The sequence below is a fragment of the Mustelus asterias genome, chromosome 18 (assembly GCF_964213995.1).
Source record: "Mustelus asterias chromosome 18, sMusAst1.hap1.1, whole genome shotgun sequence".
Classification (NCBI taxonomy): Eukaryota; Metazoa; Chordata; class Chondrichthyes; order Carcharhiniformes; family Triakidae; genus Mustelus; species Mustelus asterias.
The window spans coordinates 15,149,402-15,175,432 of NC_135818.1; the positions used below are offsets into that span (position 1 = coordinate 15,149,402).

At 48.7% G+C, this 26,031-nt stretch overlaps 1 protein-coding gene across 2 annotated transcripts in view; it reads left to right on the forward strand.

Annotated features, from left to right (window-relative positions):
• The first annotated feature begins 585 nt into the window (after positions 1-585).
• The window catches only part of LOC144506969 (C-type lectin domain family 18 member A-like), a 59,958-nt gene continuing 34,512 nt past the window's right edge, over positions 586-26,031 (forward strand). For both annotated transcript variants that reach the window (XM_078233440.1, XM_078233441.1), the window contains exons 1-2: positions 586-1,076; positions 1,537-1,628. In XM_078233440.1, coding sequence (XP_078089566.1) covers positions 962-1,076; positions 1,537-1,628 — 207 coding nt within the window. In that variant the 5' untranslated portion in view covers positions 586-961. The remainder of the gene's footprint in view (positions 1,077-1,536; positions 1,629-26,031) is intronic.

A 26,031-nucleotide genomic window follows, 5' to 3' on the forward strand; every position in this document is an offset into this window, starting at 1 on the left:
GGTGTGATCTCACCTGCTGTTCACGCCACACTCTCGCAGCAGTGAGATCAGAGAATTTGGCGGTCAGCCAAATCTCCGTTCCCTACAGCAGGATGGGAATATCCGCCAGTGTGAACGGTGGTAAGATTCTGGCCTATGACTCTATTGGGAATGGACAACAAATGCTGGCTTACAGAACAGGACATTCTCTCTTCCACCTTCCTCCGGCAGGAAAAAGATACAAAAGTCTGAGGGTACCAACCGACTCAAGAACAGCTTCTTCCCTGCTGTGGTCAGACTTTTGAATGGACTTACTTGCATTAAGTTGATCTTTCTCTGCACCCTAGCAATGACTGTCACACTACATTCTGTACTCTCTCGTTTCCTTCTCTATGAACGGTATGTTTTGTCTGTATAGCGCAAGAAACAATACTTTTCACTGTATGTTAATACATGTGACAATAATAAATCAAATCAAAGCAAAAGGCAGACCTCCATCTCAACTTGCTCAGAATCGGAGATCAAGCCTGAATTGGTAGAAGCGGTGATAGAGACAAGCCAGTGAGGTGTGTGGAGTGTAAAACCACACCCCTGAGAGGGTTGGCACTGAGAGCTGACACAAGTGGCACTGGCACTATACTAGCATGAAGTGACACTTTGCATGTTGCACGCAGTTCAGTGCGGGGTGCAGTGGGAACCACAGTTACTGCAGTGAGACACTCATGTGCTGAATGGGGCAGTGCATGTAACTGTCCCTGGACGCAGTGTGCAGCAGTCGGAATTGAATTCTCTGTTCCCCTGACTGCTTGTTTCTCTCTCTCTCTGGGTTGCATTCTCTGCTCCCCTCTCTGCTTGTTTCTCTCTCTCTCTCTCTCTGTCTCTCCAACCCCCCTTGCTGCAGTAGGACACACTGGTATCAGAAGGCGAGAAGGGAGTCCCGAAGTTTTCCCTCCTGCATCAACGCTCCCACTACCCAGCCCAGATGAAAGGAACGGCAGTGCTAGCGGTCCTGTTGACCAGCCTGGCACTGACACCTCCCGCCACGGGAGAAGCAGACACAGCGCCCGGAAAAGGGACCCTCAACTGGGATCTGAAAGGTAAGGGAAGTTCTGAAGTTCTGTGCTGAGGGAGGGGATTTGCATTTGATTGAAACTCGCCCCAGTTATTCACGAGGCGCTCCTATTCTGAGAAGCTTGTAGCAAATAGCAGGACTAGTTTTCTTCTAATCAAAACTTCAGATAAAAGTTTGCAGGTGGCAAAAAAAAACTTTCATCTGACCTCCTTATCAGCAGAATGCCTTCAATCTTTGTTGACCATCTTGTGCACAATGTTGACTAACTTTAGAAGCTGATCTTGTAAAGGGGTCAAGTTGTATCCAGAAGTTGCCGAAGATTTGTCTTTTATTAAACGTTGTTTGCCACGGAGAAGTTAAATATTTCTGCTGGTGCCCCAGTGTCAGAGTTGGACCTTTGAGACACATTCAATTGTTGCCATGGAGATGGCCAGCCCGGGCCCCAGCATTTGCATTTTTACACTTTTATCATTTTCTCTTTGCAGAGTTGGCACCAAAAGAGGCTTTCGCCATCCTGGCCCACCATAACCGTGTCAGGAGCAAAGTTCAGCCCCCAGCGGCTAACATGCAGAAAATGGTGAGTGAGCCTTATTGTGTTCTGAGAGATTGGCAAACTCTCAGCTTAACCCCGACTTGTCGATCAATGGTATTTGCTGGGGTGCCTCAGGGCAGTGCCACCACCCAGCTCATCACAGCCCGGCACGGGAGGGGGAATGGCTACAAATAGTAGGGCATAACACTGAGGTGCGCAGAGTATTATAGAGGGGAGTGAGTGAGGTATACAGGGGCATTGGAGGGCAACCGGTGAGATACAGAGAATAATATATGGCTCAATGAGATATAGGGTATCAGGGACAGGCAGTGAGATATACAGTGTCAGGGACAGGCAGTGAGATATACAGTGTCAGGGACAGGCAGTGAGATATACAGTGTCAGGGACAGGCAGTGAGATATACAGTGTCAGGGACAGGCAGTGAGATATACAGTGTCAGGGACAGGCAGTGAGATATACAGGGTAACAGTGACGGGCAGTGAGATATACAATGTAATGGAGACAGACAGTGTGATATATAATGTAACAGGGACAGGCAGTGAGATATACAATGTAATGAGAACAGACAGTGAGATATACACTAATAAAACAGAAAAAGGCAGTGAGATATACACTGTAACAGGAATAGGCAATGAGATATGCAGCGAAAAAGAGACAGGCAGTGAGATTATACACTGTATCTGGGGCAGGCAGTGAGATATACATTGTAACAGGGACAGGCAGTGAGATATACAGTGTATCTAGGACAGGCAGTAAGATATACATTGTAACAGGGACAGGCAGTGAGATATACAGGGTAACAGTGACAGGCAGATGGATATACACTGTAACAGGGACAGGCAATGAGATATACAGGGTAACAGTGACAGGCAGTGAGATATACAGTGTATCTAGGACAGGCAGTAAGATATACATTGTAACAGGGACAGGCAGTGAGATATACAGGTTAGCAGGGACAGGCAGTGAGATATACAATGTAATGGGGACAGTGAGATATACAATGTAGTGGGAACAGGTAGTGAGATATACACTGTATCTGAGACAGGCAGTGAGTTATACAGTGTATCAGGGACAGGCAGTGAGTTATACAGTGTATCAGGGACAGGCAGAGAGATATACAGTGTAACAGGGACAGGCAGTGAGATAGTACAATGTAAGATAAACTGCCAGTGAATTTCATTGAGTGTTACAGGGTCACAGTTGAATAGGACAAACAGTCATTCTTTACCTGAACCTCTGAGATTTTGAATTGAATTCAATTAGTCATGGTAAGGGCGATGGTAGGCAAAGTGCAGCAACATCTTCCTGGGGGATTGGGCAGAGGAGTAATGCCTGATCATTGTTTATCCTGCATGCAGCATAAGCGAGAGTGAACTCTGTTATTCGTATAGCAATTGTTCATCATTTGGATGGTGGAAGGATTGATGGAGTTCAGTTCTTGTGACAGTAAAGACCCATTAAAGTCTATCCCCAGAATAATGGGGTCTCGCTCTAATTTACCTCTGAAACTCTGAATCTGACTGTAAGATTTGGTATGATACAGTGTTGGCAGGATCATTCTGTGGTCTGTTATCTGATTGGTTTAGTTTGCATTAGCTTCTTGAGGCTGTGATATTATTACATAATCATTTTCACCACAAGAGGCAGTAAACATGGGTCACCATCAAGATAATGGCGAGACTAATGGGTATTTACCTGCAAATTGTACAGCAACTTCAGGACATGTGCCATTCTGCTTTAGCTTCCTGGGAATGGGGTGGCACAGTAGTTAGCATTGCTGCCGTGGGCACAGTGGGCACGGTACCGTGGGCACGGTAGCACAGTGGTTAGCACTGCTGCTTCACAGCTCCAGGGTCCCGGGTTCGATTCCCGGCTCGGGTCACTGTCTGTGTGGAGTTTGCACATTCTCCTCGTGTCTGCGTGGGTTTCCTCCGGGTGCTCCGGTTTCCTCCCACAGTCCAAAGATGTGCAGGTTAGGTTGATTGGCCAGGTTAAAAATTGCCCCTTCGAGTCCTGAGATGCGTAGGTTAGAGGGATTAGTGGGTAAAATATGTGGGGGTAGGGCCTGGGTGGGATTGTGGTCGGTGCAGACTCAATGGGCCGAATGGCCTCCTTCTGCACTGTAGGGTTTCTATGTTTCTATGCCTCACAGTGCTAGGGACCCGTGTTCGATTCCAGCTTGGGTCACTGTCTGTGCGGAGTCTGCACGTTCTCTCCGTGTCTGTGTGGGTTTCCTCCAGTTGCTCCGGTTTCCTCCCACAGTCCAAAAGACATGCAAGTTAGGTGCATTCGCCATGCTAAAATTTTCCCTCAGTGTACCCGAATAGGCACCAGAGTGTGGCGACTCGGGGATTGCAGTGTTAATGTAAGCCTACTTGTGACACTAATAAATAATATTTTAAACAGCATCACACCATCTTGTTCCCCAATCAAATACATTGAATGGTGTGAACTCATACTGGGGTGATAGGCTAGATTCGCCACAGCAACTTAAACATTTCAATCCAGGTGTCCTTTTTTAGGGTTTGATAATTACTATCAAAGCAACCTCTCTGGCATTGAAAAATAACGATTCCATTCCTTTAGCTTTTAATTGTAATTTATTTAAAACTACTTTCTGTCTCTTTCATATCTCTCTCTCTCAATCCAATCTTTCTTCCCTCTCTATGTTTTGCTTTGTGTACCAGATTGGACATTAAAATCATTAGTCCAAATCATGCTTCCTGGTTCTGTGTCCCCCGTGCTGGTTGTGAGGGGGTCTCAGTTGCTTGCTCTGTCCACGGGGTCCCAGATGCTAAATAAAGGGTCTTTCCCTGTTTCTGACTCTCTTTTACTGCTATGTGAGCAAAAGTCTTTGATAGTAACATTTCCATTCACCTAAATACAGAAAAAATACCAAGCTGGCCTTATTGTTTCACCTGTTTTTAGTGTAACGAATCGCTCACTTAAAAATTGTCCTGAGCTCAATCCGTTCATCATCATCTTCAGAACATGATATTGCACCAAGAATTCACCTTCAGCTTTGAGACTTTTTTTTGGTGATGTTAAGTTTTTTTTAACCATAGAATCACTACAGTACAGAAGGAGACCATTTGGGCCATTGGGCCTGCACTGACAACAATCCCACCCAGGCCCTAATCCCCGTGAGCCCCCATATTTATCCCGCTAATCTCCCTGACATTAAGGGTTAGTTTACTCATGTCCAATCCACCTAATCCGCACATCTTTGGACTGTGGGAGGAAACCCACGCAGACACAGATAGAATGTGCAGACTCGAACAGTCAGCTGAGGCTGGAATTGAACCCCGGCCCCTGGCGCTGTGAGGCAGCAATGCTCACCACTGTGCCACTGTGCTGCCCACAACATTTAATGTTAGTAGAACCTGCCTCAAATAGATGCGACTTAGGGCCTGATTTTACCATTTTCATTCTAAGCGCTGAATCTGGGCGCAATTCAGATCTGACTTGGAAATCTGTTCTCAGGTGCCCCCATTAGCACTTAGCCTGAAAAAAAAATCATGTGGGCGGGGCTTAGCGCGCCCGGAATGATTGGAGCTCTGAACTGCACATGCGCAGTTCGAAAAACAACTTGAAAAAGTGCGCCTGTGTCAGGTCGCTCATGGCTGCAGAAAGCGAAAAAAGCAGCCCAGGAGCGAAAAGCGGGAGCGATGGTCCCCACACACATCACTGTCCCCCTTATCCACCCACCCCTCCCCGCTACCCAGATCAATTGCGACCACCTGCCCCCTTCCCCCCCCACCGATCACCCGCAGAGTGGCAGCAGACCCCCCGTGTCCCCATCCCTCCCCCCCCACCAGAGATACATCTTACCCGCCTCCCTCCCCCCTCCACCCCCCAGAGAACGATCTGGCCTCACTCCCCCCCCCCACCCCCAGAGAACGATCTGGCCTCACTCTCCCGCCCCCCCCCCTCTCCCCCCGCCCCCCCCCCCCAGAGAATCATCTGGCCTCACTCTCCCCCCCAGAGAATGATCTGGCCTCACTCTCCCCCCCCCCGAGGTACATCTGACTCTCCTCCCTCCCCCCCAACCAGACAATGATTGGGCCTCCCTCCTCCCCCCCACCACCAGAGAATGATCTGACCAGTCTCCTGCCTCCCCACCCCCCCCCCACCACCCCCCCTCCCCACCCCGCCCCCCACCACCCCCCCTCCCCACCCCGCCCCCCCACCCCCACCACCGATCTGAGTCAGAGAGCCATTGGAACCTCTGAACTCGCCTCTTCAGCAGCTGGAGTGCCCGATTCGGGCTTTTGTTCAGCATGTCCGTTTCGGCGTGATTCCGGATCGGCGAATGCGGTGGTAAAGGGGGAAGTGCTGATATAGTTGGGCGGGCAGTTCATTCATTCAATTGAATGAACTGGGCATGAATCAGATTGCGGCCATTCCCGGGCATTGGTAAAGTGGCAATCTGCGCGGATGCGGGCGTGGATCGCATTAATGGCCTCACACCTGACTTTACCATGTTTTCGTGCCTGAAAACGGGCGTGACGCAATGGTAAAATTGGGCCCTTAAATTCCTGAAGACTTGGGATCATTATTTTTAACCCTTTGGGTCTTCAGAGTTACCCAGTTGTTCCCAGATGCTCATCATCCTGTTGGAATTCTATTTCAAATCACATCCTTGCCATTTATTTTCTGTTGCTGTCTTCCTGCCTCATCCCTGCATCCCTGTCCACATGTTAGCCGATTGTGTGAAGGGCAGTGGTTCCCAATCTTTTATATGTCACGGCACACTTCTATACGAGAAACAGATTTTGGAGCACATCTCTTATTCTCTGTCTTCTTAAGGTTAAGTTTTATGTTTCTTTATTAGTGTCACAAGTTGGCTTACATTAACACTGCAATGAAGTTACTGTGAAAATCCCCGAGTCGCCACACTCCGGCGCCTGTTCGGGTACACTGAGGGAGAATTTAGCACGGCCAATGCACCTAACTGGCACGCCTTTCGGACTGTGGCAGGAAAGCGGAGCATCCAGAGGAAACCCACGCAGACACGGGGAGAACGTGCAGACTCCGCACAGACAGTGACCCAAGCCAGGAATCGAACCCAGGTCCCTGTGAGGCAGCGATGCTAACCACTGTGCCACCGTGCTGCCCACATGGGGAACTTACTGGAAACTTCATTTTTAACTTCTCCCTGACTTCTCTCCTGTTTTTTTTTAACTTCTTGCTGCCTTTCACGCTTCCCCCAAGATTTTTGCAACCTTTTTGAGTTTTCACATGGCGGCCTTTGTCTTCAGCTCCAAGTCCCCTTGGTCGTGTGCATGGGGTCTGACCAACATAAAAAAACCTAAACCGTGAATGGGTGGCTCGTTCCCCCTCTTTGTTGGGGAGGCCCAAGATTCGGCGGGTCTTGGAGACACTGACCACGAGCTGAAGATGAAGATTGGTTTTAGTTTCATTACATGAATGAGGAGTGATGTTGAGTCTTTTCTCATGGCACACTTGGAGGATCTTTGAGGCATGCCGATGTGCCATGGCACACTGGTTGGGCACCACTGGTGTAGGATAAGGGCTTCTTCCTTGGATTAGGTCTACCTGGGCCTCGGTCGTGGCCTGTCCGAGTCAAAGATTATTCACCCCCGAGGGAGGTCCTATTTAGAATGAACCCTCCTTTAGCCAGATGGCCAATGGGCAGTGCCCTCCACATGCTTGCTAATGTACCAGCAAATGGTAACTGATACGACTGAGTCAGCTGTGATTCAGTGAAAGCAACCTTATTTTTGCAAAAAATATATTTTATTCATACAATACCTGAGAGAAACATTTCAAATCGCCAGAAAAGAAAAGTGCAATGATATTCCCATTTTCCACAGAATCAAGATGCACTCTGAGGTGTTTCAGTTTGAAAATGAGAACATTACAACCCTTCCAATATTTTTATAACAGGGAGTATAGTGCTGTTCAAATTATATGCATCAGTCGTATTGCATACTGCGTTGCTTCAACCTACTTACATTTACTATAGTCAGGATTAAGCTTACAGTCCAAAGGCTTTGACCCGGTTACTCGCCCCTCTGTCTACTTTGGCAGAAAGGCCTTACACCGTGACCTTGCCCCATTGTGCCTTGGCACCGGCTGCCCCAGGCTTGAGTGCATCCCTCAGCACATAGTCCTGGACCTTGGAATGTGCCAGTCTGCAACACTCGGTCAAGGTCAATTCTTCCCACTGGAAGATCAATAAGTTTCAGGCAGGCCAAAGAGCATCTTTCACTGAGTTAATGATCCTCCAGTTTGTCTTGATGCGCATCCCAGAGAACAGCCCAACTAGCCACAGAGCCCTGCGCCACGGACCTTCTCGGGATGAATCTCAACAAATACCAGTGCATCGCTCTCCAGATCATCTCCTGGGGTGACATGGTGGCACAGTGGTTAGCACTGCTGCCTCATAGCACCAATGACCTGGGCCCAATTCCAGCTTGGGTCACTGTCTGTGTGGAGTTTGCACATTCTCCCCGTGTCTGCGTGGGTTTCCTCCGGGTGCTCCGGTTTACCCCCATGGTCTAAAGATGTGCTAGTTAGATGGATTGGCCATGCTAAACTGCCCCTTAGTGACAGGGGGATTAATACCAGGAGTGGAGTATCCAGGGGTCGATGTAATGAAAGGAGAAACCAAACCAGCACCAAATCTGTGAGGTTACGGGGATAGGGTCTGGGTGGGATTATTGTCGGTGCAGGCTCGATGGGCCAAATGGTCTCCTTCTGCACTGTGGGGATTCTATGATTCTATGATTCTTTGCATGGACACATTCCACAAGGAGATGTGCGCTCTCCCCCCCGCCCCGGCCATTAGCCACTTTCAAGGCAGCCTGCAGTGGAAAGAAGACATCCCAGATACAAGCTGACAAGAACAGACATTACATCTGATCCTGAGCTGGATCCTACACTTGATCTTAGCCAAAAGGCAGACAAGACTCACGCCAATAAGTCATGGGTTCAAATCCCACTCTACAGACTTGAGTGCATGGTCCAAGCTGGCACTGAGGGTGCACTGTATGGAATCATAGAAACCTACAGTGCAGGAGATCATTTGGCCCATCGAGTCGACACTGACCACAATCCCACCCAGCCCCTATCCCCATAACCCCATGCACTTACCCTAGCTAGTCCCCCTGACACTGAGGGACGATTTAGCATGGCCAATCCACCTAACCTGCACATCTTTGGACTCAGGTGAGGTATAGTCTGAGGTATTGCCTTTCAGATGAGGGTTAGACATGAGGTGGATATAAAAGTGTCCACACTGCTACTTCAAAGATGGGCAGGACGTTTTGTCAGGATCCTGGCAACTTTACATCCCTCAACCAACAGATCATTTATTGGCCATTACCCACCTGTGTGCGGGATCTTGCTGTGCACATATTGACTGCTGTTTTCTCTCCCTTGCTACAGTGACTGCTTTTACGAAACCCAGTCATGAAGTGTAAAGTGCTTTAGGACATCCTGAGGTTGTGAGAGGTGCTGTATAAATGTCGAGACTTTATTCTAAGGTTTAAGGTTTATTTATTAGTGTCACAAGTAGGCTTACATTAACACTGCAATGAAGTTATCATAGAATTCCTACAGTGCAGAAGGAGGCCGTTTGGCCCATCGAGCCTGCACCGACAACAATCCCACCCAGGCCCTATCCCCGTAACACTCCATATTCACCCTGCTAATCTGCCTGACAATAAGGGGCAATTTATTATGGCCAATAAACCTAACCCACGCATCTTTGGAGTGTGGGAGGAAACCGGAGCACCCGGGGGAAACCCACGCAGACATGGGAAGACTGTGCAAACTCCACACAGACAGTGACCCAAGCCGGGAATTGAACCCGGGTCCCTGGCGCTGTGAGGCAGCAGTGCTAACCACTGTGCCACCGTAACATCCAGGATTCTGCTTTGGTTCTGATCTGATTTCTCCTTTCATTCCCACGACCCCTGCATACTCCCCTCCCACTCCTGGTGCCGTGGTGGTCTGACTGACCCCAAAATGGCAAAGATGTGTGGTAACGGGGCAATAAATAATTGTGCAGGAATAAGGAAAGGGCTTTGACCTTGGCTGGGTGGGAGGGAGATTGGGGGGGGGGGAGGGGAGGGATGCTGGGGGGATGGTGGGAGAGGAATTCCAATAGATAAGAATGATTTTATTCAGCATGTTGGTCTGTGATTAGTGGGGGGAGAGGGGGAGGGAATCACCGTGGTAACCAGTGTTCCAAAACATGCAGACTATAAATGAGCAAACCCTCAGCTATAACCTAGATCATGATTCAGAAAAATTCTCTCCACCAAAAAGAGAAGCGGAGGATTAATTGGCCTTGTATTCAGTAACACGATCTCCAACAGGAACCTGCTACTAATAAAGGGCCTACAAATATCTGAAGACGTTTACTTCACATCCTTTGTTGCTCGCTGCTGTGGTGACCCGGTAACAAAAAAAACACAAAAGAACACCCTTTCTCACCCCAAAGAGATCCTCGTCTGAAAAATATGTACGACTCGAGGGAGCCCCTGAGAATGGGGAAAGGTGTTCAGTATTGGATCAGGAGCATTAAAGAGAAAAAAGGAATCAGCCAGACTAATGATACCCAGTCAAAGAGCACTAATCTCTCAAATCTGGCACTCCCTGCTGACGCTCGGAGATTGTGTCCTAGTTCCCACCAAGATATATTTTCAACGACAGATTCACTGAAATGCAAACAGTGATAAACCATATTGAAGACAGATAAAAGTCGCAGGTCGGCACCCAGACTTCGGTAGGCTTGTTACTCATAGTCGACCATGATTATATACAGCGGGGCTTCAGTTATTGGACTAAAGGTTGTTTAAGTATAAGCTATTAGTGTCGCAAGTTGCTTGCATTAACACTGCAATGAAGTTACTATGAAAATCCCCTAGTCGCCACACTGCGGTGCCTGTTCGGATACACTGAGGGAGAATTTAGCATGGCCAATGCATCTAACCAGCACGTCTTTCGGAATGTGGGAGGAAACCGGAGCACCCGGAGGAAACCCACGCAGAGAACGTGCAAACACTGCACAGACAGTGACCCAAGCTGGGAATCGAATCCGGGTCCCTGGTGCTGTGAGGCAGCAGTGTTAACCACTGTGTCACCGTGCAGACTGCCAGCGGCAACAACAACTGCATTTAAATAGCACCAATAATGTTGTTTCGCAGCAGCATTGTGCGTTCACAAAACGGCACTGAACCAAACGAGGACATGTTGGGACAGGTGACCAAGACAATTGTCAGAGAACAGAGCAGTGTCTTGCGATCTCAGAGGCTTATCGGGCTGAAGGGGGTGACAGACATAAAGAGAATACATTGGTGACACCAACAAATGATTGGATCCGATATTTACTCAGGGCCGAGAGGGGTGTGGAGGTGTTTGGGTCTGCCCCACGTCCTGCCAGAACTAACAGGCAAATGGCTCTAAACACCCGACAGCCACACACAGATTGACAGACAGTCGGCTGGGAAATCAGCAAGGGAGCAGATGTTGGGTGGTTTGAGATTTGAATGGTGCAGGGGGAGGAGGGAGGTGGGGAGGGCATGGGAGTTTGGGACACCGTGGGTGGAACTTCACAGGGAGGGGTCAAAGGTTACAGGGGTGGTGTTCACACATGGGGGTAGGATATCACAAGCAATGGGACAGTTTGTGGAACGGGGCATCATGGGGTGGTCAGGCTTTGGGAGGGCTGTGAGATTACAGGATTTAGGACGTCAGAGGGCTTTGGAAAATCACTTTGCTTTTATTTATTAGTCACAAGTAGGCTTACATTAACACTGCATACAGTGTCATAACACGCAATAAAAACCCCTTCAGCCCATCAAGCCTGCACCGGCAATAACTACTATTAAAGTTGTGCTAATCCCATCTTCCAGCACTTAAAGTTTATTCATTAGTGCCACAGGTAGGCTTACATTAACACTCAATGAAGTTACTGTGAAAACCCCCTAGTCGCCACACTCCAGCGCCTATTCGGGTACACTGAGGGAGAATTTAGCATGGCCAATGCACCTAACTAGCACATCTTTCAGACTGTGGGAGGAAACCGGAGCACCCGGCGGAAACCCACGCAGACATGGGGAGAACGTGCAAACTCCACACAGACAGTGACCCAAGCCGGGAATCGAACTGAGACAGCAGTGCTAACCACTGTGCCATGGTGGGGAACAAGGCAGGAGGTTTGGTACACTGTGCAGGTTTGGACATCTCGGGAGAGTGGGACATCCGGGGACCGGGACCTTGTGGCCAATGGGACAACGTGGGATTGGTGTTGGATATCAGGGGTGAAATATGGACATTGTGGGGTGTGTTTTAGACATTGTAAGGGTGGGGAATGGCAGATCACGAGGTCCAAATGCCTGCATGTTAGTGGGCTCCTGGTCCACAAGCAGTGCTGTAAAGGCACTTCCCTCATTGATCAGGACTTCTCGCTTCCTTTTACCTGCCGAGATTCCCAAACCCCATGAAACATGCCACCCATGGATTAGTATAAACAAACACTGCTAAAATAGAGGCATGTCTCCTTAAGAATTTTCGCCAGCAACTCGTAGTGCTTGCCTCTCCCCACCGCTTCTGCGGCTCCGTCACAAAGGGAGAATTTTAACATTTTTATTTCCCCATCCATGTCCACCCCACCAATCTTGAAGAGGCTAAAATTTCCCCTGTGGTCTCTGTCATTGGAATGTTCTGACGCAAAGGGGTTGTGAAACTAAGAGGGGTGAAGCGAAGTGAATGAGAGAGCGAATATTCACCACTGCTGGAAGGATGATGTGTGGAGGTGGTTACTATCAATGAGCTGTTGTGATATGGGGAGAGAAAGGCAGGGTACAGGATAGTAAGATATGGGGTTGAGAAAGCCAGGGAGCTGGTGATCTGGTTTTCAAATATCCACCCATTTTGAACGCCATCTAAATTTCCAGTTGCACGTGTCAAAATCTACTATCGTATTAAATAAGACACTGGCGACCTAACTTAGAAATCTCTGCGATTTGTTTGTGTAATGTCTCCAGTCATCTATCTGTCCATATAGGATGGACACTCAGGGCAGGACTTTATGGCCTTGTTCGGGCGAGATCGGGCGCCCAAGGCCAATGGAGATTTCTGTTCTGCAAACCTTGCCCGCCCCGGAATCAGGGTGGGCGAGGCAGTAAAATTCTGGCCTCAGTATTATTGGGGGTGTATCATTTAGAGAGCTTTATAGTAGAATCTTTGCTCATTCATTTATGGGATGTGGGCGTCGCTGGCAAGATCATTATTTATCTCCAATCCCTAATTGCCCTTGAAAAGATAATGGTGAGACACCTTCATGAACCTCTGCTGTCCAGTCCATCGTTTTAGGTGCACCCACTGTGCTGTAAGGAAGGGTGTTCCAAGACTTTTATTGGCAGCGACAGAGAAGGAACTATATAATTCCAAGTCAAGGTGGTGTGTGGCTTGAAGGGGAACCTTGCAGGTGGTGTTCCCGTGTATCTTCTGCCTTTGTCATTGCAGGTGGTAGAAGTTGGGGGTTTGGAAGGTGCTGTCGAAGGAACCTTGGTGAGTTGCTGCAGTGCATCTAACAGATGGTACACACTGCTGCCACTGTGCATCGGTGGTGGAGAGAGCGATTGTTTAAGGTAGTGGATATGGTGCCAGTCAAGTGAGCTGCTTTGCCCTGGATGGTGTGGAACCTCTTGAGTGTTGTTGGAGCTGCACTGGTCTGGGGTGATGGGTTGAAATCCCACCTCAGCAACTGATTAATTTACGCATTTGGGATTGTTAAAATTATTTATAGAGTGTGGGCTTCACTGGCTGGACAGCTTTTATTGCCCATCCCTAGTTGTCCTTGAACTGAGTGGCTTGCTGGGCATTTTCAGGGGACAGTTAAGTGTCAACCACATTGCTTTGGGTTTGGAGTCACATGTAGGTCAGACCAGGTAAGGACGGCAGATTTCCTTCCCTAAAGGACATCAGTAAACCAGATGGGTTTTTCCGACAATCAACAATGGTTTCATGGTCATCAGTAGATTCTTAATTCCAGATTTTTTTTTATTGAATTCAGATTCCACCCTCTGCTGTGGCGGGATTCGAACCCAGATCCACAGAACATTGGTTGAATGATTATAGTGTGGCGATAATACCACTAGGCCATCACCTCCCCTAATTGTGATGATGTGCATGCCTGCATTCCGTATGTGCTGAGTGGACCTCTGTAAGGGCTAAGGACTTCTCTTGAGAGAAATCTTTGTATCCTCACTGGCTACAGGGGAGGTCCCAAAGGATTGGAGAATAGCCAATGTTGTTCCTTTGTTTAAGAAGGGTCGCAAGAATAATCCAGGTAATTACAAGTCAGTGAGCCTGACTTCAGTAGTAGGGAAATTATTGGAGAGGATTCTTCGAGACAGGATTTACTCCCACTTGGAAATAAGTGGACGTATTAGTGAGAGGCAACATGGTTTTGTGAAGGGGAGGTTGTGTCTCACGAACTTAATCGAGTTTTTCAAGGAAGTGACGAAGATGATTGATGAGGGTAGGGCAGTGGATGTTGTCTACATGGACTTCAGTAAGGATTTGACAAGGTCCCTCATGGCAGACTAGTGCAGAAGGTGAAGTCGCATGAGATCAGAGGTGAGCTGGCAAGGTGGATGCAAAACTGGCTCAGTCATAGAAGACAGAGGGTAGCAGTGGAAGGATGCATTTCTGAATGGAGGGCTATGACAAGTGGCGTTCCTCAGGCATCAGTGCTGGAACCTTTGCTGTTTGTAATATATATAAATGATTTGGAGGAAAATGTAACTGGTTTGATTAGTAAGTTTGCGGATGACACAAAGGTTGGTGGATTTGCGGATGGCGATGCGGACCATCAGAGGATACAGCAGGATATAGACCGGTTGGAGACTTGGGCGGAGAGATGGCAGATGGAATTTAATCTGGACAAATATGAGGTAATGCATTTTGGAAGGTCTAATACAGATAGGAAATATACAGTAAATGGCAGAACCCTTAAGAGTATTGATAGACAGAGGGATCTGGGTGAACAGGTTCACAGGTCACTGAAAGTGGCAATGCAGGTGGAGAAGGTAGTCAAGAAGGCATACGGCATGCTTGCCTTCATCGGCTGGGGCATTGAGTTTAAAAATTGGCAAGTCATGTTGCAGCTTTATAGAGCCTTAGTTCGGCCACACTTGGAATATAGTGTTCAATTCTGGTCGCCACACTACCAGAAGGTTGTGGAGGCTTTGGAGAGGGTACAGAAAAGATTTACCAGGATGTTGCCTGGTATGGAGGGCATTAGCTATGAGGAGAGGTTGGGAAACTTGGTTTGTTCTCACTGGAACGATGGAGGTTGAGGGGCGACCTGATAGAAGTCTACAAGATTATGAGAGGCAGGGACAGAATGGATAGTCAGAAGTTTTTTCCCAGAGCGGAAGAGTCAATTATTAGGGGGCACAGGTTTAAGGTGCGAGGGGCAAGGTTTAAAGGAGATGTACCAGGCAGATTTTTTACAAGAGGGTGGTGGGTGCCTGGAACTCATTGCCGGGGGAGGTAGTGGAAGCGGATATGGTAGTGACTTTTAAGGGACGCCTTGACAAATATATGAATAGGATGAGAATAGAGGGATATGGTCCCCAGAAGGGTAGGGGGTTTAGTTAAGTCGGGCAGCATGCTCGGTGCAGGCTTGGAGGGCCGAAGGGCCTGTTCCTGTGCTGTAATTTTCTTTGTTCTTTGTTAAATGCTGGCCAGCCTGTGATGCCCATGTCCCATGAATGAATAATAAGAAAAAAGAAATGAGGAGAATGACCAGGTAATTCATTGCAATGATGTTTCTCAGGGGATAAATATTGGCCAGAATACAGCCCACAGGGTATTGCCCCTTTACAAAGGGGAAAGGTTAACTTCCTATTGTTTCCAAGCAACGGTTGGGGCTTCTATAGTTTCACCAAACACCAATGAAGTCAGTGGGTCACACCCACCTCTGCTATCAGCCTCATAGGCAATCCTTGCTGAGCAGTAGATAATAACGCTGCTGCTTTCGGGTAAACTGAGTCAAATGTTAATGGCCGCTCAGGGAAGAGAGAGGGAGAAGGCCGCTGGAGCTGTTCTACTTTCCTGCCTGAAACATGGGAAAGGGTAAAAGGCATTTTGAGACTTGGGATGAGAACACCAGCAGAGGGACACTAGCTTTACTTAGGCACTCACTCATGACGCGGTGGCACAGTGGTTCGCACTGCTGCCTCATAGCGCCAGAGAGCCGGGTTCAATTCCGGCCTTGGGTCACTCTCTGTGTGGAGTCTGCATGTTCTCCCCGTGTCTGCGTGGGTTTCCTCCAGGTGCACTAGTTTCCTCCCACTCCAAACGAGCACGGGTTAGATTGATTGTCCATGCTAAACTGACCCTTAATGTTAGGGGGACTAGCAAGGTAGATATGTGGGGTTATGGGGATAGGGCCTGGGTGGGATTGTGGTCGGTGCAGACTCGATGGGCCAAGTGGCCTCCTTCTGCACCGTAGGGATTCTATGATCCTGTAGGTAGCAATCTCACCTCAGAAGGTTGTAGCTTCAAGTCCCACTCCACATCCTTAAGCACCTAATACAGGCCACATGCTTCCATGCAGCTCTGAGGGAGTGCTGCACTGTCAAAATTGCCATCTTGTGAGTGAGATGTTAAACTGGTGCCACCACCTGTCCTCTGAGATCCACAGTAAAGATCGCACTGCACAACACTGGGGAGATCACCCTGGTGTCCTGGCCAATATTTATCCCCTGGACAACATCATTGCAATGAATTACCTGGTCATTCTCCTCATTGCTTTTTAATTATTATTCATTCATGGGACATGGGTGTCGCTGGCTGGCCAGCATTTATTGCCCATCCCTAGTTGCCCGAGGGCATTTGAGAGTCAACTACATTGCTGTGGCTCTGGAGTCACATGTAAGCCAGACCGGGTAAGGACGACAGATTTCCTTCCCTAAAGGACATGAGTGAACCAGATGGGTTTTTCCAACAATCGACAATAGTTTCACAGTCATCAGTAGATTCTTAATTCCAGACATTTTTTATTGAATTCAAATTCCACCACCTGCCGTGACGGGATTCGAACCCGGGTCCCCCGAACATTAGCTGTGTTTCTGGATTAATAGTCTAGCAATAAAACCACTAGACCATTGCCCTCCTTGCCTGAACTTGCCGTGTCAAAAACAAGGGCAGAAATTTTAATGCTCCAGTGATTTCTCTCTCTTTATTGTCTTCAGGAATGGCTAATGAATGAAAAACCTTCACTCTGATCCAGGGCTTTGTTGTATGACCTTAGGTGCTGTTATTCGCTGTCGATTATACACGCTGGGGCTTGTAACGTGCATTTTGCTCGGGGCATAGTTCCAGTTCCCTGATGTTACTGTTTGAAGTGCCTCACCCAGACTGAGCTTTACTCGGGCATCTGACCTTGAATCTTTGTCTTATGTTTACAGTGTTTTATATTGTTGCTGCCAGGCTTAGAACTACCAGTCATTGTTTGTGAATAAGAAGGGGGGCGAGGGCTGAACCTCGTAAGCAGCGACTGGAAGGCAGTGGGTACTGCAACCAGGGCTATTTGGGTGAGTGTGATTATCCAAGGAATGACATGTTGTTGAAGCATTTTTGGCTTCAATTTGCTTTTGGGAAGTGGGAAAAACTGGCAAGGCTGGGATTTGTTTCATGGAGTCATAGGCCGGAATTTTACCGCCTCGCCCAGAATCGGGGCAGGCAAGGCTCGCAGAATGGAACTCTCTGTTGGCCTCGAGTAAGATTTTACGAGCCTCGCCCGAATGAGGTCGTAAAATCCAGCTCATAGAGTCATAGAGGTTTACAGCATGGAAACAGGCCCTTCGGCCCAACTTGTCCATGCCGCCCTTTTTTTTAACCACTAAGCTAGTCCCAATTGCCCGCATTTGGCCCATATCCCTCTATACCCATCTTACTCATGTAACTGTCTAGATGCTTTTTAAAAGACAAAATTGTACCCGCCTCTACTACTACCTCTGGCAGCTCCTTCCAGACACTCACCACTCTCTGTGTGAAGGAAATTGCCCCTCTGGACCCTTTTGTATCTCTCCCCTCTCACCTTAAACCGATGCTCTCTAATTTTAGACTCCGCTACCTTTGGGAAAAGATATTGACTATCTAGGTGATCTATGCCCCTCCTTATTTTATAGACCTCTATAAGATCACCCCTAAGTCTCCTACACTCCAGGGAAAAGAGTCTAGTCTATCCAGCCTCTCCTTATAACTCAAACCGTCAAATCTCGGTAGCATCCTAGTAAATCTTTTCTGCACTCTTATCTAGTTTAATAATATCCTTTCTATAATAGGATGACCGGAACTGTACACATTATTCCAAGTGTGGCCTTATTAATGTCTTGTACAACTTCAACAAGATGTCCCAACTCTGTGTCTGACCAATGAAACCAAGCATGCCAAATGCCTTCTTCACCACGTTATCCATTTATGTGACATGGGCGTCGCTGGCTGGCCAGCATTTATTGCCCATCCCTAGTTGCCCTTGTTCAGAGGGCAGTTGAGAGTCAACCACATTGCTGTTCCTCTGGAGTCACATGTAGGCCAGACCGGGGAAGGATGGTAGATTTCCTTCCCTAAAGGACATTAGTGAACCAGATGGGTTTTTCTGACAATCGACAATGGTTTCATGGTCATTAGTAGATTCTTAATTCCAGATCTTTTTTTTATTGAATTCAAATTCCACCATCTGCCGTGGCGCGATTCGAACCAGAACATTAGCTGAGTTTCTGGATTAAGACTCAAGCGACAATAATACCATTAGGCGTCGCCTCCCCTCCCCTCCCCTCAGCCCCCTGGAACTGCTCTATTACTCACTTGGATCACGGTCTATCTGTACCTCCATTCCATTTACCCATTTTTGCTTCATATCCCTGATACACTTACCCAACATTAGTCTAACAACTCAGGAAGCCAACTGTAAATGAATGACATTTATTCATCAAGGCAAAAGTTAAGCCACAACCCTGTGGTACATGTACATGAGTCCCATCCGGGACGATAGATCACCGGTCCTGCTCTGGGGTCCGCCTTATCAAGGACTCAGGATACAAGTTGCACCTAGTTGAGTGGCACAGTTCTGCTGCCTCACAGCGCCAGGGATCCGGGTTCGATTCCCAGCTTGGGTCACTGTCTGTGCGGAGTCTGTACGTTCTCCCCGTGTCTGCGTGGATTTCATCTGGATGCTCCAGTTTCCTCCCACAATCTGAAAGACATTCTGGTTAGGTGGATTGGCCATAATAAATTCTCCCTCAGTGTACCCAAACAGATGCCAGAGTGTGGAGACTGGGGGATTTTCACTGTGACTTCATTGCAGTGTTAATGTAAGCCTACTTGTGACATTAATAAATAAACTTTAAACATTAGGCAATTGCCTATTACCAGGGAGCCTCGTATTCCACGAGTCCCACAGAGAGGTCAATTGGAGAGGTCAGTGGGCGGCACAGTGGTGAGCACTGCTCTCACAGTGCCAGGGACCCAGGTTCACTTCTGTCCTTGGGTGACTGTCAGTGTGGAGTTTGCACATTCTCCCCGTGTCTGCGTGGGTTTCCTCCAGATGCTCCGGTTTCCTCCCACACTCCAAAGATGTGCAGGTTAGGTTGATTGGTCATGCTAAATTGCCCCTTAGTGTCGGGGGACTATCTAGGGTAAATGCACGAGGTTACGGCGATAGGGTCTGGATGGGACTGTTGCCGGTGAAGGCTTGATGGGCCGAATGGCCTCCTTCTGCATTGTAGGGATTTTATCATTCTATGATTAAGGATTCCCATATGAGTACTGGGGACTATCACAATTACATCCATTATAATTAATCAGATGGCGTGCGCTCAGAGAAAGACGTGAGGTTACTTCTCTGAAAGGCATTGGGAACCTTTTGGTTTTTCACAACAATCTGGAATTTTGTTTTAATGGTCAATTTTCTCCCCACGCTGTCAGCTCAGCAAGTACCAGACTTAGATAATTCAATGTCACAATTCACCATGGTGCGACTGCAGCTCATGACCTGAGAGTTGCTCGCTGGTCAGGTACATTGGCCATGCTAAATTCTCCCTCAGTATATCCGAACAGGCGCCGGAGTGTGGCGACTAGGGGATTTTCACAGTAACTTCATTGCAGTGTTAATGTAAGCCTACTTGTGACACTAATAAATAAACTTTAAAACTTTACGTATCACAGCTGATAGTATTGCTGTAAAAATATATTTTGTCAAAGCTTTTCAACTTGCACTCATCAGGACAACCCCAAGAATACCAATGTTAGGAGAAACAGCAACTTTATACTCCATGAGGAGAAAGTGCTGATTGGTTGGCACATGGTCTCTAATTGCTGAAGGTGTTGCCATGGAGAATGTACCAGTTGATGGTGACTGAGAATTAACTGCCGGGAATTGCTTGAAATTTAAACCAAGCAGCTTGACTCTGATTGGTCAAAGCATTGCCTTTTGGAATGCATCAGCCAATAGCTATCACCTATTTTGTTAATAGAAAGGACATGTACACATGCTGCATCTCTTTCAGCAAAACAAAATAAGTGATAGTAATTCGCTGGTTCATTCCACGGGGCAATGCCTTGAGGACATTTTAATGTACTAAAGGTGCTACGTCAATGCAAGTTTTTCTTGTGCTGGGATTGGATATAATTTCCGCAAATGGGATGGTTCGTTGGGGGGAGGGGGTTTCAATGAGCTGATTCGAGGCACAGCCAATAGGAATGCGTTTTGGGTGCTGTTACAACTGCTTCCATGAGCGATGGGGTTGGAGGTGAATGTGACCACTGTGTGGACAATACTGGTTAGGTACATTGGCCATGCTAAATTCTCTCTCTGTGTACCGAACAGGCGCAGGAGTGGGCAACTAGGGGATTTTCACAATAACTTCATTGCAGTGTTAATGTAAGCCTACTTGTAACTCTAACGAATAAACTTTAAAATATAAACACTGCCCTGGGCGATGGGGTTTGCAGGTGATTATAACCAGTCCTTAGGAGTTACTTTCTTTAATAATGTTAAGTCTTTCAGACACTTTGTCCTTTGATACCCTTTAAACGAGCCTCGAAGTCTAGCCAGCTTTTGAACTGGCATCTTGAGGCAGCCTGTAAATATTTTATTTTAAAAAACCCTCTTTGTTTTTGTGATAGCAACTCGCAGGGAGGACAAGGGTAAAAGCTTCCTTCTCCAATCTGACCGATCATTTTTTTTGAGACCTTGATGTAAAAGGTACTTCAGGATTCAGGGTCTGACTCCGCGACACTGTTACTGTGATAGGGTAACACCTATGTTGTTTTAGGCCGAGATGTAAGCGAAGGAACACAGCTCCCTTCGCAGCTTGCCAGCAAGGTCAAATAGTGAGGGAAAGTAGCACTAAACAGCAGTGACACTGAACTTGCAGTGTGAGAGCCTGTACATTGCAAGAGGGCCGAGAGAGGGAGAGTGAGCTGATGGAGGGAGAACCGAGGGAGGAAGAGCCAAGGGAGGGAGAGACGAGGGAGGGAGAGGTGAGGGAGGGAGAGGCGAGGGAGGGAGAGGCGCGGGAGGGAGAGACGAGGGAGGGAGAGACGAGGGAGGGAGAGGTGAGGGAGGGAGAGGCGAGGGAGGGAGAGGCGAGGGAGGGAGAGGTGAGGGAGGGACAGACGAGGGAGGGAGAGGCGAGGGAGGGACAGACGAGGGAGGGAGAGGTGAGGGAGGGAGAGGCGAGGGAGGGAGAGGCGAGGGAGGGAGAGGCGAGGGAGGGAGAGGCGCGGGAGGGAGAGGTGAGGGAGGGAGAGGCGAGGGAGGGAGAGGCGAGGGAGGGAGAGGTGAGGGAGGGACAGACGAGGGAGGGAGAGGCGAGGGAGGGAGAGGTGAGGGAGGGAGAGGCGAGGGAGGGAGAGGCGAGGGAGGGAGAGGTGAGGGAGGGACAGACGAGGGAGGGAGAGGCGAGGGAGGGACAGACGAGGGAGGGAGAGGTGAGGGAGGGAGAGGCGAGGGAGGGAGAGGCGAGGGAGGGAGAGGCGAGGGAGGGAGAGGCGAGGGAGGGAGAGGCGAGGGAGGGAGAGGTGAGGGAGGGAGAGGCGAGGGAGGGAGAGGCGAGGTAGCAAGAACCGAGGGAGGGAGAGGCGAGGGAGGGAGAGGCGAGGGAGCAAGAACTGAGGGAGGGAGAGACGAGCAAGGGAGAGACAAGGGAGGGAGAGCCGAGGTAGGGAGAGGCGAGCAAGGGAGAGGCGAGGGAGGGAGAGGCGAGGGAGAGAAAACAGCCGAATGAGGTAGGCAGAGCTGAGGGAGGGAGAGCTGGGTGGTGGGAGGGTGGCAGGGTGAGCTGATTTGATTTATTGTTGTCACGTGTATTAGTATACAGTGAAAAGTATTGTTTCTTGCGCTATAAAGACAAAGGATACCATTCATAGAGTACATAGAGGAGAAGGAAAGGAGAGAGTGCAGAATGTAGTGTTACAGTCATTGCTAGGGTGCAGAGAAAGATCAACTTAATGCAAGGTAGGTCCATTCAAAAGTCTGACAGCAGCAGGGAAGAAGCTGTTCTTGTGTACAGTTCTGGTCGCCGTATTATAGGAAAGATGTGGAAGTGTTGGAAAGGGTGCAGAGGAGATTTACCAGGATGTTGCCTGGTATGGTGGGAAAATCGTTTGAGGAAAGGCTGAGGGGCTTGAGGTTGTTTTCGTTAGAGAGAAGAAGGTTAAGAGGTGACTTAACAGAGGCATACAAGATGATCAGAGGATTAGATAGGGTGGATAGTGAGAGCCTTTTTCCTCGGATGGTGTTGGCTAGCACGAGGGGACATAGCTTTAAATTGAGGGGTGAGAGATATAGGACAGATGTTAGAGGTAGGTTCTTTACTCAGAGAGTAGTAAGGGCGTGGAATGCCCTGCCTGCAACAGTGGTGGACTCGTCAACGTTGAGAGCGTTCAAGTGGTTATTGGATAAACATATGGATGATATTGGAATAGTGTAGATTAGAGGGGCTTTAGATTGGTACCACTGGTCGGCGCAACATCGAGGGCCGAAGGGCCTGTACTGCGCTGTAATGTTCTATGTTCTATGTTCTTGAGTCGGTTGGTACGTGACCTCAGACTTTTGTAACTTTTTACTGACGGAAGAAGGTGGGAGAGAGAATGTCTGGGGTGCGTGGGGTCCTTAATTATGCTGACTGCTTTTCCGAGACAGCGGGAAGTGTAGACAGAGTCAATAGATGGGAGGCTGGTTTGCGTGATGGATTGGACTACATTCGTGACCTTTTGTAGTTCCTTGCAGTCTTGGGCAGAGCAGGAGCCATACCAAGCTGTGATACATCCGGAAAGAATGCTTTCTATGTTGCATCTGTAAAAGGTGAGGGTGGAGGGAGAGCTTAGTGAGGGAGGCAGAACCGAGGCAGAGCTGGGGATGGGAGATTGTGCTGAGGGAGGGACTTAGTGTCAAGGGAGGGGGATAGTGTTGAGGGAGGGAGATAGTGTTGAGGGAGATAGTGTCGAGGGGGATAGTGTCGAGGGAGGGGGATAATGTCGAGGGAGGGGGATAGTGTCGAGGGAGGGGGATAGTGTTGAGGGAGGGGGATAGTGTCGAGGGAGGGGGATAGTGTCGAGGGAGGGAGATAGTGTCGAGGGAGGGGGATAATGTCGAGGGAGGGGGATAATGTCGAGGGAGGGAGGAGCAACCAGTGGGATTGTCCTCAGTGACAGTGGGTTGGATTGTGAGCGGTTGAATGGGGGCTTGATTGTAACACAGAGATATTCGATGGAGGCTGGGGTGTTTGGACGTGGGAGGAACCACAAGGTTAATGTGGGGAGTCAGGGCAGCACAAGTTGTGTTTTCTCACGTTGGACCAGTCTTGGATTGGAAGTTCCAGTACATCAGGCAGCAGCAGAGAAAGAGCTCCATCCCTCACTGAGCGTACACCGGAAAGGAAGAGTTGTGTTTATATTTGTCTTTCACAAAGTCAGGAGCTCCCAAATTGCTTTACAATCAATTAAATACTTTTCATGTGTAGCCACTCTTATAATATTAGGTACGCAGCAGCCAATTCGAGAACAGCAAGATCCCACAAATGGCAGTGTGATCACGGCCAGGTATAATGTTGGTGGATGGATAAATATGGCGCAGAAGGAGACATTGTACAGAAGGGTGGCACGGTGGCACAGTGGTTAGCACTGCTTCCTCACAGTGCCAGGGACCTGGTTTCGATTCTGGCCTCGGGTCACTCTCTGTGTGGAGTCTGCACGTTCTCCCCTTGTCTGTGTGGGTTTCCTCCGGGTGCTCTGGTTTCCTCCTACAGTCCAAAGATGTGCTGGGGGTGTTGCCCGGGATTGGGTGTCAGACCTGAACCAGATGGTGAAAAGAACCGCACAGCCCGACAATGTCAAACCTTCGCATGAATCGGGGAATACCTCACATCAGAGTTTCATTCTGCCTCACGTGCTTGTGGGAGATGGGGAGCTGTGTGTTTGTACTGCACCCTTACACCAGCTGTCCCTGTCACTGTAACTCTGAGCTTTTAATATCCGTATGGTACTATATCCGTAATCCCTCTGATCACATGGAGGGACATTCCCTTGGAACACCAGTGAAAAATGTTGTTTTAATTTTGTTTCTCCTCAAGCTCGGAAACTTTGGCCCAATGAATGACATTTACTGGGAATATTTGTAGTGATTTTTATCACCAGACAGTTTAATTGGGTGAACAGATTCCTTTTCTATTCACTGTTTTGCGATGTCCTTTCAGCTGCCAGGTAACCAAAACTACAGGCCTCCCCGTGTATTTATAACCTGGCTGGATTGCTTCTGCAACAGCCTTGAACCAGCTGTTGTCTCCTCTCATATCAGAAGATGTTGGCAGGAGGAGTTAGGAAATGATATATTAACCCCCTCTGCTAATCTGCCTGACCGCGGTCCTCAAAGGGTTAAGAGTTTGGGACTGGGTTATGGTCCTCAGTGCTTTTTATTTTGTGGATCGCGTCTATCTTCAAACAGGTGGTTTTCTCGGCCTACAAAAACAGTTCCACAGTTCAACACTATCCAGATAAACAATGAACATCTGTCTCCCTCCCAGCTGTTATCTTCTCACACACCAACCGTGGGAACTCCTCCCAACAATCCCACTCTTTGGCAGCCTGTGATCGGGATCTGTGACTCTGAGCTTGGTCCACCATAACGCTAACAAACTATCCTTGTTCCCTTTCTACACTGAGTGTAACAGTGGCCCGCTGGCACAGTGGTTAGCACTGCTGCCTCACAGCGCCAGGGACCCGGGTTCGATTCCCGACTGTCTGTGTGGAGTTTGCACATTCACCCCGTGTCTGTGTGGGTTTCCTCCGGGTGCTCCAGTTTTCTCCCACACTCCAAAAATGTGCAGGTTAGGGTGGATTGGCCATGCTAAATTGCCCTTTAGTGTTTAATGATGTGCAGGTTAGGTGGATTGGCCATGCTAAATTGTCCCTTAGTGTCCCAAGATATGTGGGTTAGAGGGATTGGCCATGGGAAATGTGCTGGATTACAGGGATAGGGCGGGGATTTGGGCCTGGGTAAGTTGCTGTTGCGGAGAGTCAGTGCAGACCCGATCGGCTGAATGGCCTCCCTCTGCACTGTAGGGATTCTACGGGTTTCTCCTATCTCTATCATTGTAACCCTGTTGTTCTTCCTTGGGCGGCACGGTAGCACAGTGGTTAGCACTGCTGCTTCACAGCTCCAGGGACCTGGGTTCGATTCCCGGCTTGGGTCACTGTCTGTGTGGAGTTTGCACATTCTCCTCGTGTCTGCGTGGGTTTCCTCCGGGAGCTCCAGTTTCCTCCCACAATCCAAAGATGTGCGGGTTAGGTTGATTGGCTATGCTAAAATTGCCCCTTAGTGTCCTGGGATGCATAGATTAGAGGGATTAGTGGGTAAAATATATGGGGGTAGGGCCTGGGTGGGATTGTGGTCGGTGGAGACTCGATGGGCCGAATGGCCTCTTTCTGTACAGTAGGGTTTCTATGATTTCAATGCTTTTCCACTTTCCCCTTAAATGCATTGGCACCCATAGTATCGTAGAATCCCTACAGTGCAATAAGAGGCCATTTGGCCCATCGAGCCTGAACTGACAACAATCCCAACCAGGCCCTATCCCCGTAACCCCACATATTTACTCTTGTCCTCCTGACACTAAGGGGCAATTTAGCATGACCAATCCACCTAACCCGCACATCTTTGGAGTGTGGGAGGAAACCGGAGCACCTGGAGGAAACCCACGCAGACACGGGGAGAACATGCAAACTTCACCCAGACAGTGAGCCGAGGCTGGAATTGAACCCAGCTGCCCAGCTCTGTGAGGCAGCAGTGCTAACCACCTGGCCACCTATTCACTTCAACCCCTCGCTGTGGGAGTGAGTTCCACATTCTCATCACACTTTGGCTAAAGGGGTT